At 52.0% G+C, this 14480-nt stretch overlaps 1 protein-coding gene across 6 annotated transcripts in view; it reads right to left on the bottom strand.

Annotated features, from left to right (window-relative positions):
* The window catches only part of GSN (gelsolin), a 52085-nt gene that overhangs the window by 937 nt on the left and 36668 nt on the right, over nucleotides 1-14480 (bottom strand). For all 6 annotated transcript variants that reach the window (XM_057313731.1, XM_057313732.1, XM_026513888.4 and 3 more), the window contains 10 exons: nucleotides 13493-13582; nucleotides 11181-11313; nucleotides 9831-9919; nucleotides 9428-9643; nucleotides 7612-7745; nucleotides 5340-5430; nucleotides 3896-4066; nucleotides 3082-3256; nucleotides 1879-2003; nucleotides 1580-1657 (listed from right to left, as the gene is read on the bottom strand). In XM_057313731.1, the coding sequence (XP_057169714.1) occupies nucleotides 1580-1657; nucleotides 1879-2003; nucleotides 3082-3256; nucleotides 3896-4066; nucleotides 5340-5430; nucleotides 7612-7745; nucleotides 9428-9643; nucleotides 9831-9919; nucleotides 11181-11313; nucleotides 13493-13582 (1302 nt within the window). The remainder of the gene's footprint in view (nucleotides 1-1579; nucleotides 1658-1878; nucleotides 2004-3081; nucleotides 3257-3895; nucleotides 4067-5339; nucleotides 5431-7611; nucleotides 7746-9427; nucleotides 9644-9830; nucleotides 9920-11180; nucleotides 11314-13492; nucleotides 13583-14480) is intronic.

Here is a 14480-nt window from a genome sequence, read left to right as displayed (position 1 = left end):
GGGGCTGGACGCGGGAAAAGCCCGCAGCTGACAGAACCCACAGACCAGAACTAGAAGGATGTGGAACCATGTCTGCACACGGGTGACCTCCCAGCATGCTTTGTGGGCCTACCCACCCTTACATGTTGGTCTGCGACGTCTTTTTAGGCAAGGTGAATTACCAGCTTACATTAGCATCTGGAGTTCCCAGTTCTCTTGACAACCTGGGCGATCTGGCAACCACAGGCCATCACCTCCGTGTGAATAAAGCTGAGAGGCAGCCCCCCCACTTCAGGCACTCGCTCAGTTCCTGTTTGCCTCACGCTGCAGCAGCCTGTGCCCCGACCCATCCCAGACCCTCACTCACGTGCACTGCTAACCAGATGCACCGGGCACTGAGTTTGAGACCCCTCCCTGAAGCGCATGAATGACGCTCTGTAGGCATGTATTTGCTCGGCAAGTGAGTGGCCAAACACATGCTCACAGCCAATATGCCCCGAGTCTGCTACGGGCCATTTCTGTGTGTCGGGGCCGCACAGGTCTAAGGCTTGGAAAAATATAAGTTTCGGGCTTGAAGACAAGTTTTGTCATACACACATTTTTATGCTTATCTAACATCTTTTAAAGAGCGCCTGTCATTGATACGCTGCTATTAGATGATAAAACACCAGACTTGACTTCTCTCACTTATCCACAGACGCGCTCCCTGCTAAACGGGAAGCCCCTCGCGGCAGGTTTTACGGCTACCCTGCTCATCACAGGGTTCCGGCACCGCTCCCGGAAGACAGCGGTGCATGGGATGTGCTGGCTGAGCGAGCGAATAAGCAGAAGAACGAGCAGATCATGTAGCCGGGGCAGCAACCGCTGACGAGAGCTGGATGGCTCAAGCTCTGAACATTCTGGCACTGATCTCCACCTGGGCATCCCAAGAAGCAGACGTAGTGGGGAGACGTATGCCTTTGGGGCTGCCATCTGTAACTCTGACAACTCGGATAGGCAGGGTTACGGACTGCCATCTCCCAGGAGAATGTAAGGCCCGTGAGGGCGGTGGAATGTCTGCTGTAGGCACTGCTCTACCCCTGGCCTGGCACGAAGCAGGTGCTCAGTTAATGTTGGTCGACTGAATGAATGGCTCCATCGCCTGCCGGTCCTACACAAGAGTCTTCCCTAGGAGATGAAGCAGAGAGCTCAGGAGCCCTCTAAAACAGAAGGAGATGCACTTCGAAACTTCCAGGGGATACTCTGTGGACAGTTTACGCCTGCATGCTATGTGCTAAGTTCAAGTTTCTTTATCAGTAGATTTAAAGTCAGAGTTCACAATCCACTCAGGCCCAGGAGAGAGTGCTGGTCACCTGATTTGCATTTATGGGGTACTATGCAGTTGGTAGATCTCATCTACATCTCAGCTTACTGAATTAAGCAAGATAGGTACTATTGTTCCCATTTTGCAGAGGAGGAACTGGAGGCCCAGAAGGGGGAAGGGACTCACTGCAGCACAGGGACCTTTCCAGTAACACCTGGCAACTGATCTTAGAGCTGGAAGTCTAGCGCCTCCCACTCCCTCAGCCCAGACAGCCAACACTTTCTGTCCGTCGCCCACCTGGTCCCAGGTGTCCAGGAGCATGACATCATCTGTGGCCAGGTCTTCCTGCATGAGCTCGCCAGGAACCTCTTCGATCTGGGAAGGAACAGAAGAGGTTAATGAAAGCGCACCAGCCCCTAGTTGAGGCATTCCCTGCCTTGGTGGGGTTCATTGGGTTTGCTCCAGCGGGCAGGGGGTCCTCCCTCCTCCACGAGGAGCCCTCAAGGGCTTCTCCCTGCCCTACTGCTGGCAAAACACTCCTCAGAAGCCCACCTCCCGATGCAGAAGCAGAGGCAGAGGCCTCCGCGGGGGCTCACCACAAAACGTCCGATCTTGTTGGAGCAGGCAAAGAGGCGAGGAGGGTGGGCGTCCATCTTCTTGTCCTTCAGCCGCGGGGACGTGCGGTAGGCGGCCTTCCCGCCCAGGGCCTCCCAGAAGCTGTCTGTGAGGGGAGGCCCCAGCAGTTGGCCACCTGACACCACCTCCCCCCAGCACCACTCATCAGACCCCATGGTAACCCTGCCCTGGAACAACCCACTGCTCTCAATCCCCCTCCACCTTAAAATCCCAGGGAATCAGAGACAGACAGGCCTGAGGGAATCTGAAGGTGATGAAACAGAGACCAGAGAGCCGACTTGGCAGTAAACACACAGCCAGGACTACCTCTGGCTTCTGAATGACGACAGCACTGCAGGATGGGGATAATTATCCCTGCTCAACAAATGGGGTGACAGAGGCTCAGAGAGGGTAAGCAACTCACCCAACATCACGCAGCTAGTAAGTGGTCAAGCCAGGGTACAAATCCTATCTGACTCCAACCCCACCCCCCTGATTCTTTCCACTACACCTGCTCTGTCCACGTGCGGCTATTTAAGTTAATTAAAATTAAATACAATTAAACATTCAGTTCCTCATTCTCATTAATTCCCAGCAGCCATATTTCAAGTGCTCAGTAGCCACATGTGACTAGTGGCTACCATATTGGACCTGGGCAGGTATGAACATGTCCAGCCTCTCAGAAAGTTCCATGGGACGGCTATAGACTGAGCTGCTCCTCCCCATTTCTACCGAGCATCAGGCGGGGAGGAATGGGCTCACAGCAAGAGCAGAGAGACTGAGGGCTGGCATAAAGAAGACGTTCCCACCTATGTTCTGGAAACACAGCAGGCTTGTGACAATCCTGTCCGTGGAGATTCTGAAGATTAGGCGGGACTGCTGCCCCCCGTGAGGCTACCACTCCTGCCTGTCTTTCAAGGCTTCCTAGCAAGCACCACCTCCTCCAGCAGCCTTCCCTGAATGCCCCAGTCCACACTGAGCTCTCCTTTCTCTTAGCTCTTGAAGCCCTCCCTCTCACTGACCACAGCCCTCATTTGAATCCAACCTGCTTTTCTTGAACACACGTTTGGGGACAGGCACTAGAAGGCACGAGGATCTGGAGCCCCTCACGCAGAAAGAAGGAAGGGAACCTAAGAGCCTCAGTCCGCCGGAGAGCAGCGGGCCCGTCTGCCCCCAGCGCCTACCTGGCTCGCTGCCTTCTGCCACCTGCACAGGTTGGGCCTGCAGTACCCTGAGCAGCTCCTGGGCACCCGTCTTCTCTGCCTTGCTGGCCCCTGCGCCCACCCACAGGTAGGCAGCCGAGGGAGTTTTCAGGACAAAGGCATCATTGGAGTTCAGCGCACCAGCCTTAGGAATTATCTGGGAAGACAACGCTCGATTAATCAGAAACCAGACAAAAAGTCCTCAGCCCCCTCCTTACCACCCAGGAGATCCTGCAGCAGGACCAGCTCTTAGGTGGAGACTTGGAAGAGCACCCCTATCACAGCTGAGGGCACAGACTTCGGACAATGAGGGGTTTCGTTGATTCCCATGATTCACTAGTGGGCTGTGGCTCAACATGGTCATTCTAGAATTCTGGGCTGCATTAACAGAAGCTGAGTGCCCAAAACAGAGGAGGTGATAGTCCCATTCTCCCCTAGGCTGCTCTGACCATCCTGCAGGATTATGTTCAGGTCTGCACCTTCCACCATGAAAGGGATAGTAGCCATGTGGAATATAATCAGGAAGTGTCCAGATGGTGAAGAATGGACTACCTGTTAGGCAATGAGCTTCCCATCATGGAAGGTATGCAAGGGGCACCAGGCATCCTTGAGACAAGAGGAAGTCTAAGACATACAGTTCTGCTTGCCGGGCCAGGGAAGTTACAAAAAGCTGCTTCGTAACTCCTGACCCAACCGCCCCCTCCCCTAACCAGTCCAGTGCCCAGACATCTGCCCACCGAGCGTGAGAGGTCTCAAGTAGGCCAACCCCTCCTGGGGTCCGGGGCCTGGGCCTTACCTCAACGGCTCTGGTGGCTCCCGAGCTGCTGGCCCGGACCTGGAAGAGGCGGGTACTGGCAGGGGCCGTCTGCCCGCCCTCACGGGAAGTGCCACCCTTGTAGACGATCATCGGTTTCCCGCCGAACAGGCTCATGAGGTGCGCGGGCTCCTTGCCTTGGACCACACGGCTCTGGCAGGGTGACAGGAGAGCAAGTCAGGAGAGCGGGGCATTCGTCCTTCTGGTGGCAGCAGGCTCACCCCCACCCCAGCCAGCATGGCCTAGGCCCGCCCTCCAAACAAGGCCAGCACGTCAGTGTCTGCACGAGCTGTGGAGTGTGACCCTACAGCACACAGGAGCTGGGCGGGGAAACGGGGCGTTCCCGAAAAGCTGGAGACAGCGCCACTGCCTCCCGTCCCCCGGGCACTGCCTCGGCGGCTCTCCCCTCCCATGAGGACCTGCCTTGCTGACCCTGAGTCTAGTCCAAGAACCAAGAGAACCCATGTTTGCAAATATTCCCTTAAATAGAAACACACAGATTGTTTGGGGACATTCTTCCAGAACGGTGATGTCAGCCCAGGGCATGAAAGACGGCAGAGTGGTGAGAATAGAGCTTTCTAGATATGAAGAGACCCCCTCTTGCACAGCAGAGGAAACTCTTAAACCCATAAATCCCTTCACATCACATTTACCATGGAGCAGTATCCCCTTGTTCTCAGGGTTAAGGTCAACATCCTCACCAAGGCTTCTGGGTGGTCTGACCCCTCTGAGCACCCCTTTAGACTTCTCTCTTGGCACTTGGTCCCTTGTTCTAGTGCTCAATGCCCCCTCCCACCTCAGGGCCTTTGCATATACTCTTCCTTCTGCCTGAAATGTGTCTCCCCAACTCCTACTCACCCATTAGGTCCCAGCAGAAAAGTACCTTTGTAAGGAGGTTCTTGTCTAATCCAGGCAGATCCTACCTGGGATCTATATGTCCTTACACTTAACACATATATAAAAGGAGACTATTATGGGCCAGGCATGGCTCTAAATGCTTTACTAATATTAACTCTCCATCTACACAGCAATCCTGGGACACAGAGGGGATACTTTGAGAATACACAGGCACAGAGAGGCTAAGCAACTTAACCATAGTCTCCCAGAGGTGAGACAGGATTCAACTCCCAGCAGGCCGGCTCCGCATCTGCCCTCTCCCTGTGCCTCTCCTGCGACTCTCTCCATGTTGCGGTGTGCGATCACCCATCTATTTGCCTGAATGTCTGCTGAACATCTTTCTCTCCCCCAGACTATAAACCACATGAGCACAGGGGCGTGACTATGTGTTCAGGGCTGCAGATGGTGTCAGGCACGTGGGAGCCCTGCCTAAATGTTTGTGGGATGGGTGGATGGACAGTCGGATAGAGGAGTGACCCAATGGACGAGGTGCAGGGTGGGGCCCAGCGGGGCACTGGGCTGGCCTCACCTGGACAGGGGACCCTCCGAGCTCCTCATCCAGCTGGGCGGTCAGGATGGCAGATGCAGCGACCTCATCCTGCGTAGACTGGGCACCCTGCCTGGAAGAGGAAGCGATACTCGGCACAGAGGTTTGCACAGAACCCAGAGTGTCTCCTTGGCCCTGGGCCTTGAGAAACCCACAGGTCTCCAGATTACAGGCAATGAAACTGAGAGGGAAAGGGATTCTCTCAAGAGCAGCCGGTGCCAGGAACCAAACCCACTTGCCACATCCCCGGCTCAGCACCCAGCCTTATTCTGAGATCTGAGCAAAACCAATGGTCTCCCTTATCCTAAATGTGCCCTGCGAGGGGCCGGCTGCCTCATCCCAAGCTGGGTAGCCATGAGGGAAGGTGCCCCGAGATGCCAAGATGGAGAAAGGTGGCCAGGACATTTCTCACGGGTGAGAGGCAGGTCAGAGAACAAGTGGGACACGAGCCCCTTCGCAGGAAAAGACACCAGTGCTTAGCCTCACGTGAACCTGCCCAGAGCAGTGTGGGCAGATGTCCACCGAAAGACCCACGGTGCTTGCCCTGAGAGGGGAGATTTGGCCAGGGCTTTGCTTTCCGCCCCACATCTCCCTAAACTGCCCACATTTCCCATAACTAATGCATGTTATCTGTAGAAGCAAACAAAATCTGACAAATCAAGGTGCTGATGCAGCTGCAGTTTTTAAAAAATGCCTTCTTCTCCGTTTTATACCACGTGCACGTATTACCTAGTCCCCAAAAAAAAATTCTTTGAAGCTGCTTTTAAATGTCTGACGTTGTCACATAGAGAGGCGTTCTCCCAAATAACTGACCGGCACTCTTCCAAAGTACCAAGGTCGTCAAAGAAAAGACTGAGGAGCTGTCATGGATTAGGACACGGTGATTCATCACTAAGGAGGTGACTAAGTGTCATGGGGGGTCCTGGGTTAGAGCCTAGGCTGGAAAGAGAACATGAGTGGGGCAACTGGTGAAATCCAAGTAAGGTCTACAGGGTGGTAAATAATATTGCATCCGATGTTAATTTCCTGGTTTTGATCATTGTACTCTGGTTACGTAAGATACGCACAGACAGGGAGACGTGTAACAGGCACGTGGAAACTGTCCCATTTTTGCAACTTTCCAGGAAGCCTCAAGTTATTTCAAAACAAAAAGTTTAAAGAGGAAGACATCTAACCGTCATCAGAAAGTTTTGAGACGATATAGTAAGAGCAATACAAGTTAAAAATATACTGAGATACTGTCTTATAAACAATAGGGTTGACAAACATCCAAAAGTTTGACAGGAGTCCACCAGGGAAGCTGTGGGGAACAAGACACGCACTCTTGCTGTCGGAAACACAAAATGCTCCCAAGCCCATCTAGGGAAACTGGGCACCATCTGTCAAAATGACAAGTGCATTTAGTCTTTGACCCAGCAATCTCACTTCTGGGAACTTACCCTACAGACATTTCTCTACATGTTCAAAATGATATTTGTTTAAAGGTCACTAATCATAGCAATGCTTGTAATAGCAAAAGACTGGAATCAATCCAAGTATGCATTACAGGGAATTTGTTAGACAAGCAACAGCGTAGTCACACAGGAGAATACTGTGCAGCTATAAAAGAAAAAAAAAAAACAAGGAAGTACCCCATGTACTGACATGGGTCGATCTCCAGGAAGTACTAAGTGAAAAAAGCCGAGTGCAGGACCATATGCACAGTACGCCATCCTTCGAAGGATAGGGAAGGAAGTGAACTAGGAATATGGTCATATTTGCATGAAAAATGACGGGAAGAATATATAAAAAAAAGAATGAAAGCCGTTACTCATGGAGGGGTGGGGACTGGAGAATGGGGTGAAGGGGGATGGGGTGGGAACAAGATTTCTCAACAGACACTTATTATTCTGTCTTGATTTTTGAATTTTGTGAATGCATTACCCATTTTAAAGGAATTAAAATAATTTTTAATTAGAAAACACGTGGGAGGAGAATGCCTGTAGGTTCAGTATTTGGTGTGGAATTATGGGAGGGATTTTCTGCTTGCTTCTTCTCCCTATTTACTGCCTCTCCTACGACGGACACGTCGCATTTTTGGAAGAATGGTTTAAAAGCTGTTTCGAGAAATAAGACAAGTGGCGTTGCCCCGTAGATAGGAGCCCTCCCTCACAGTGTAGCTGGCTATTCCACTGCTGGCCTCTCAGCGCCATGCCATGCTCAGGGCCCAGGCGGAGCCCGCCACATCCCCGCAGCACAGGACCCCCAGCCTCACCAGTTGTAGATGATCTGTCCCTGACGGCTGCCGTGACGGTAGTTGTACAGAATGATGTAACTGTCCCCGCCGTAGAACTGCCCGTACGTAGAGGGGTCCACGGGCACTTTGTTGGAGCCTTCGATTCTCCAGATCTGCCAGGACAAGGCCAGGTTCAGACCCGGTGCGGGGGCCCCCGCCGCCCCCTAAATCAGGCCAGCGGGGAAACCGCAGTGCAGTGGGTTAGGGTTACATAACAGGACGAGCTTTTTATACGTGGCTTCACTTGGGCTCAGGCTGGACCTAAAGAATTTGCCCCAATCACTGAGCCACTGGGACTCAAACCCTGGATCCTTATATGATACCCCCCGGCCACCCCGTAGATCGTCCTCAGAGTGGTCAGCACAGGCACAGGGAGCTGCACGGAGGTATTCAGAACGTGCTTCAGCGAAGGTAACACAGTGAGTGCCTACCTCAAAGTGTCGTGAGGATCAGGTGAGTTTACTCTTGAAAATCTAGCACAGTGCCTGGCACAGGGTGACCGCTGTGTACTGGCAGCCACTCTCATTATTAGAATTATGATTGAGGTGATTACTAATGATACACTTATCTGTATCGTTAGTGAGTTATCTGGATTTTACAGATCACCTCCAGAAGCAGGAGCATCCCTAGGTGACCTCAGAATGACCCTGCTGGCAGGTCTCCTTGCAGAGATCTGGTGAGTTTCCCCCAAGTGGTCATAAGGTCCTGCAGCGCCACCTAGTGGTGTCACGGAGACACTGCACACTCCAAAACCAAGAATCTCAGACCTTGAAAATTCTAGGTGAGGGAGTGGGATTAAACCCCATTTTACAGGTGAGAAGACTGAGGCTCAGAGAGGTCACTCAGCCAGGTTGTCAGAGCTCTTTCCACCTGCGCTACCCTGGACATTTCCCCTGAATCCTTCCCCCCCACTGAAATAGTGAATGAATGAACAAGTGATAGTCATACCAACGAAAAAAGCAAGAATAAATAAAAATGAACACTTTTGGTTGATTCTATCATGTAGAATGGAAACAAACAAGTAGACTCTACTTCATCAACACCTCTGAACCCCAGCCCCCATCTCTCCACCTTCACCGTGACCTTGCTGGGGGCCAGGTTGCTTCTGTTGCCTATGCTACTACACCAATTTCCTCATGGGGTCTTAACCTTCGTTTTCCTGCCTCTAATCCATTTTCACAGCAAGTTTCAAAAACACAGAACTGAACTTCTTGCATGTCCGCTTTTAAAGCAAGAAAAAGAAAAAACCCTCACTTGCACCCACCAGTTACAGGATCAAGGCCACAGCCTTGGACATGGCATTTGAGGCCCTTCCTTGAGGATGCGGTCAGCCCCAGGCTCTTGGGACAGTTCCCTGCCTGGAATACCCACCATTCTTCCTCCCTGGCAGCAAACTTCGACTCATCCTCTGAGGCCCAACTGAAGGGTCCCCACCTCTGTGAAGACTGCCCCAACCACCCTTTTGTCCTTTCTCAGTTCCCATCATCTGTGTGCTCGCCTCCAATCTTCCACTAACCGCACGGTCTCAGCAATCAGCTGTGGTGGTGTTTAGACCAGGGGCTCCTTGCTGGCAGGGTGAGGTCTGAGACACCTGGCCCAGGCCGGGCAAACAGTAGGTGCTTGGGGTATGTTCGCTGTAAAACTTAACTGAGGCAGAAGAATCCCATCCACCAAGACTGTGGTCAAAACCTCACAGAGGAAAGGCCTCAGGGAAGCGGGAGGCAATGCGTGAGCTAGAGGTGCCCGGGAGGGAGCATGGGAAGGGCCTGACACACCCACCCAACCCCCCACGCACCTGCTTCTGGCCTGTGCCATCGTCATCCATGCTGTGCTGGGCCGCCATGGCAGTGGACGTGTGCAGGGTGGCAGCATCGAAGGGCACGCGCTCTACATTGGCGATGTGGCTGGAGAGGTAGGTCAAGCCTGGGCCGTCTGTCTGGTCTGGGTCCCTCCAGTTCTTGAAGAATTGCTTGAACAGCGGGGTCTCGCCACCCTCAGGAAGGACGGAGACCTGGACAGGAGAGGGAAGAGCAGGATGGGGCTGGGCTCAGGTCCCCCTGAGGACAGGGGCCTCCCCGCAGAGGACTGGGGAGACTCAGACACCCAGTCCACACGCAGTGGGGACACCCACCCCGTCCCAACCCCGCCCCACTCCAACTGGACCCATCCTCACCGTGCTGCGTGGCTCCAAGACTTACCTGGGTCTGCCTGGGGTAGTCCATCTTGGAGATGAAGTCGGAGGCCGTTTTGAGGGCAGCCTTCCTCTCCTCTGTGTTGGCCTGCTTGCCTGTCGGCAGATGGGGGGTGAGGCACCCGGGGTCAGTGCTATGTCCTAACATCCAGTGGTCCAGGGGAAGCAGCAGCCGAACCTCCCTCCCTTTTCTTCTGAGGCTACGGACAGCCAAGACCAGAGATGACCGCTCCTAGAGCCCCTGCGGGTCCAGCTGGGGGTCCTAACTGATGCCAGTACCCACAGCCACCGTTGTGGTCCACTGACTGAGCACACACTCTGTGCTCAGAACTGTACATGGCTGATTTCGCTTAATCCACACAATGACCCTTTGTGAGAAAGATCATTATTAACTTGTCCCATTGACATATAAGAAAACCAGGGTCTTAGAGAGGTTAAGTGACTTGACCAAGGCCATACAGCAAGGGGGAAAGCTGTGACTCAGACTCTGAAGCCCACACACCACACCCTCAGGCCCCCTTCTCGCCCCCAGGCCACCTATCCGCAGTGGGGGCCTTCTCCCACTCCCCAGTCTGAAGTTTGCCCCAACCCTGAGAGCACCCCCATGCCTGCACAGCTCCTGGCCAGCAGGTGCCAGACTGTAGTCCCCAGCCTTCTCACTGCCGAGGCTGAGGGGCCCAGATGATAACAATAATAATGGCCACAAGTGCTCTATCTCTCTCTCCCTCTCTGTCCTTCTCTCTGCACCCACTGCCTCCCTCCCCTTTCTGCCCTCCTCCCCTGGACTAATGGTAGAACACCCAAGCAGGATGCCGCTGGGTCCTCTCAGAAGCATCTGGGCCAACGTTTTCTAAGAGCCTCTCATAACCAATCCCACGGGACATTCCCCACAGATCCCAGGGACCCCGAGCACAGCGGTTCCCAAATAGAAACCAGATCACTTTCGTGAAAAGCCCCAACATACATTAGCAAGTTAAAGGCTCTTAAAAGTCCTGCAGTGAACAAGCCTGTTAACGGTGTTGCCCATAAGCTTATTTGACCACAGACGTATACACTTTCTTTTTTTTTTTTTTAACATGATGCCAATTAGCCTCTGAGAGAACTGGTGTTATAACACGCTTGGGAAATACTAGTTTTAGCCAAATGGGAAATGTGAGGCCCCGAGAGGGTAAGTCAAGTGCCCAAGATCACCAAGCGAGTCAATTGCAAAGCCAGGGCTTCAGAACGAGACTCAATTTCTATTAGGAACCTGCCATGCCCCAGGCACCCGCAACACACACTCTACCCTCCCAGGGCCACAGGAGCTCCCACCAATTGCCTGGGTCCTGGTTAGAGACCCTTCCCCTGTCCCCAGTACCTTTCCAGACAAAGATTTTCCCATCTCTGCCATGGTCCAGGATGAAGCAGTCCTCGGACCTCAAGGCCCCCTGGGCGAAGGGGTTCTCATCAGCAACGAGGGAGACTGACATGGTGCCCGCGCCATTGGAGACCTGAGGGGATGAGGGACGGGAGGCCCAGAACGTGAGTGACCTCTACCACTTCGGCCTCCCCAGGCAGCACCCCCCAGCTGACACATGGGTTGGCCCACATCCCAGCTGCCACCCCAAACAACATGGGACAGTAACACCCGGACCCGCATCCCCAAGCTCTGAGGCACACTCAGGTTTTCTTTCCCCTTCTCTGTTTTGTCGAAACCACATCTGTGATCCCCACACACGTGTAACGTGGAGACTGCACACAGAGAGGGAGGGGGGATGAGACGCAGGTGGCACAGGAGAAAATTGGCCGAGGAGACAGTCAATCTCAGTTAAAAAAAAAAAAAAAAGGTAGAAAAATATAAATGCAGATGCAGTGTGGTACCCTGGATTAGAATCAGGAATGAGAAACTGGGGAAACCAGAAACAAATCTGTTGTTTGGTTAACAGTGTTGAACCGCTGTCAATTTCTTAGTGTTGACAAATGTCTCTGGTTATGGTAAGATAATAAGGAAAAGCTGGATGAAGGGTATTTGGGAACTCTGTGTCCCATCTTTGCAATTTTTCTGCAAACCTTAAAATTATTCCAAAACGAAAAGCTTTCATGAAATTAAAATGAAAGTAGACCATACTAGATGAAATTCAAAATACTGATAATCCTCAGTGTTGACAAGGTTCTGGGTAATCTGGGAGCACTTTCAGAATGCAGTTTAATAACGTATCAGAACTTGAAGTAACAAACATTCTACACTTACTGAGTACTTGCTACGCACCGGGCACTTTTCTGAGCAATTCTTATAATTTAATAACTTATGTCGTTACAGAACCCCTTTAATCCTTGCAGCAACCCTAGGATAGTTCTACTGGTATCCCCATTTTATTCACAAGGAAACCAGGGCACAGAGAAGTTTACATAACTGCACAGCTAGAAAGCCAGACTTGGGATTCAAAGCCAGGCAACCTGACTCCAGAACCGGTATTTTCAATCACTGACTTCTTATTCAGGCTTTGATCCAAAAATCCACGTCTGGGAACTTGCTCTAAGGCCAGACTCAGCATAAGTGCACAGAGAGGGAGTGTTTGCAATCAGAAAAGGTGGAAACAGCCTAAAGCCTATCAACGTCTGTTGAGATTCTTACATTCATAAAACAGAATACAACAGAGCTACTACAAAGGGCCACCTAGTCCTCTGATGTAGAAGCATATTCCTGGCCACACTGAGAGGGAAAAAGGAGGTCATGGAAAAGCATGAATAATTTGGATCCATTTATAGCAAACAGAGATGGAAAAGTATGTAATTAGATACAGAAAGATGTAATCTGGGCCTTCTTTCACTAACATGATAGCCGTGTAGCCATGGTAACCCTTAAAAAGGATGCGGGAGAGGCTGATTTTTTAAAAATTGAGTCGTTACTTTTATAATTAAAACATTTTAAAAATAGTACTTGTTAATCTTAAACTAGTGAAATTACATTGACTCTAATTTTCTTTTTACGTTCTGGACTATTGCTTACTATTTTCTTCAATGAATATACATTTCTTTATAATCAGAATGAAAATCAAAGTGGTTTTTCTTTGGAGGCGATGGAAATCTGCACCCCATTTTGTTGTAATTGTACCACAAATAAGCCAAGGGCTCGATGTGAGTATCATGGTCTAGGCCAGACTTTCACCCAGAGCTCGGCCATGAGGCCAGAGTTCCTCAGCTCAAGCTCAGCCTGAGTTTTAAAAACCACAAGACATAAATTATAAAGTAACTACACACACACACACACACACACACACACACACACACACACACACGTCCATTTCTGTAGTATTTCCCCAAGTATTTTCCTAAACTATTTTCCCATCAGTTTTCTCTGTGGACTCCTAGAAATCCTGCAAAGTTGGTCTCACTGTCCTACTCCCCACTTTCCAGATGAGGACACTGAGACCTAGAGAAAGACTGTGCCACCCAAGACCGCACAGATGAGCGTGATGTACATGTGTCTACAGTTGACCGATTTCTCTCACCCCTGGTGCAGGAAGGCTAAGGAAGGAGATGGATGTCCACTGGAGACACGTGGAAGCCGAGCCCCCTGCCCGAGGGTGCTCTGCTCCGGGTCCCATGGCAGTGGGAGCCCGGGAAGACCAAGCCCCCCGCCTCCCTGTCCCGACCCCACACCCTGGGAACAGAATAGCCGAGGCTCACCTTGTAGAGCTTGGCCAGCTTGCGGTTGGCCGCGTCCTCCTTGGCTGTGTCCTCCATGCCTGCAGGCAGAGCCGGCTTAGCGCCCAGCACCTGCAGGAGACGACAGGGGGAAGAAAGCATGGCTATGACCACAGGGAGGGGCCTGGGCTCCTCAGAGAGCTCCCACCCCAGGCAGGGAAGGACCCCCCGGGCGTCCACCACAACCCTCCACTAAGGGCAGGACCCCCTCCAGAGACGTCCTGCATCTCTTCACATGCCTCCTGCGTGTGGATCTCAACAAGAGCAGCCTGTAAGTCCTTCCCTCCCTGCTGCCCTGTCCCTGGGAGCTCCGTGACAACACCCCGCTCCTTCACCTCCAGGCCAGTCCTTCAGATAGTCACGCTCCCATTTCCTCCTAGGCTTTCTCAGAATGATAAACACCTTCCACCACACGCCCTTAAGTGATCCCACTTAATGCTCATGCCCACGAGGTGCCGAGGATCACTCTCATTTTACAGAGGAGGAACCTGAAGTCAGAGAGCTCCAGTAACTTGTACACACGGCTCTGAGGTAGCTAAGTCAGAATGTGAACCCAGATCCCTGCGATTTCACAGCCGATTTTCACTCCTCCATTCTGGGCTACTCCTGACTCAACAGCCCCAGCTACTGCCCCCTCCAAGCTATGGTTGGTATCCAGGCTTCTCCCCACAATAACCTTCTGCTCTTCCTAAAAACTGGAACTCAACGTCCTCAGACAAGTAGGAGCCAAAGGGCATAGAGCAGAGCTCACGGTCTCCTCCTTTTCCTGGTGAAATCTGCCTCTATTGATATGTCCTCAAAGCCCAATGGCTGGCAGTGCCATCCTGCAGTTGCCTAAATGGGTCGTAAATCACTAGGAATGATCAGAAGAGGAAAGAGGGGATTGGGTCAGTTGTCTCTTCCTGATCTGGCTCCGGTACCAGGATTGCTCTCAGAAGATGCCACAACCCTCCTCCTCAGCTCCTTGGGG

This window comes from Ursus arctos, unplaced genomic scaffold (assembly GCF_023065955.2).
Source record: "Ursus arctos isolate Adak ecotype North America unplaced genomic scaffold, UrsArc2.0 scaffold_18, whole genome shotgun sequence".
NCBI lineage: Eukaryota > Metazoa > Chordata > Mammalia > Carnivora > Ursidae > Ursus > Ursus arctos.
This window is presented reverse-complemented; position numbering and strand designations above follow the sequence as displayed.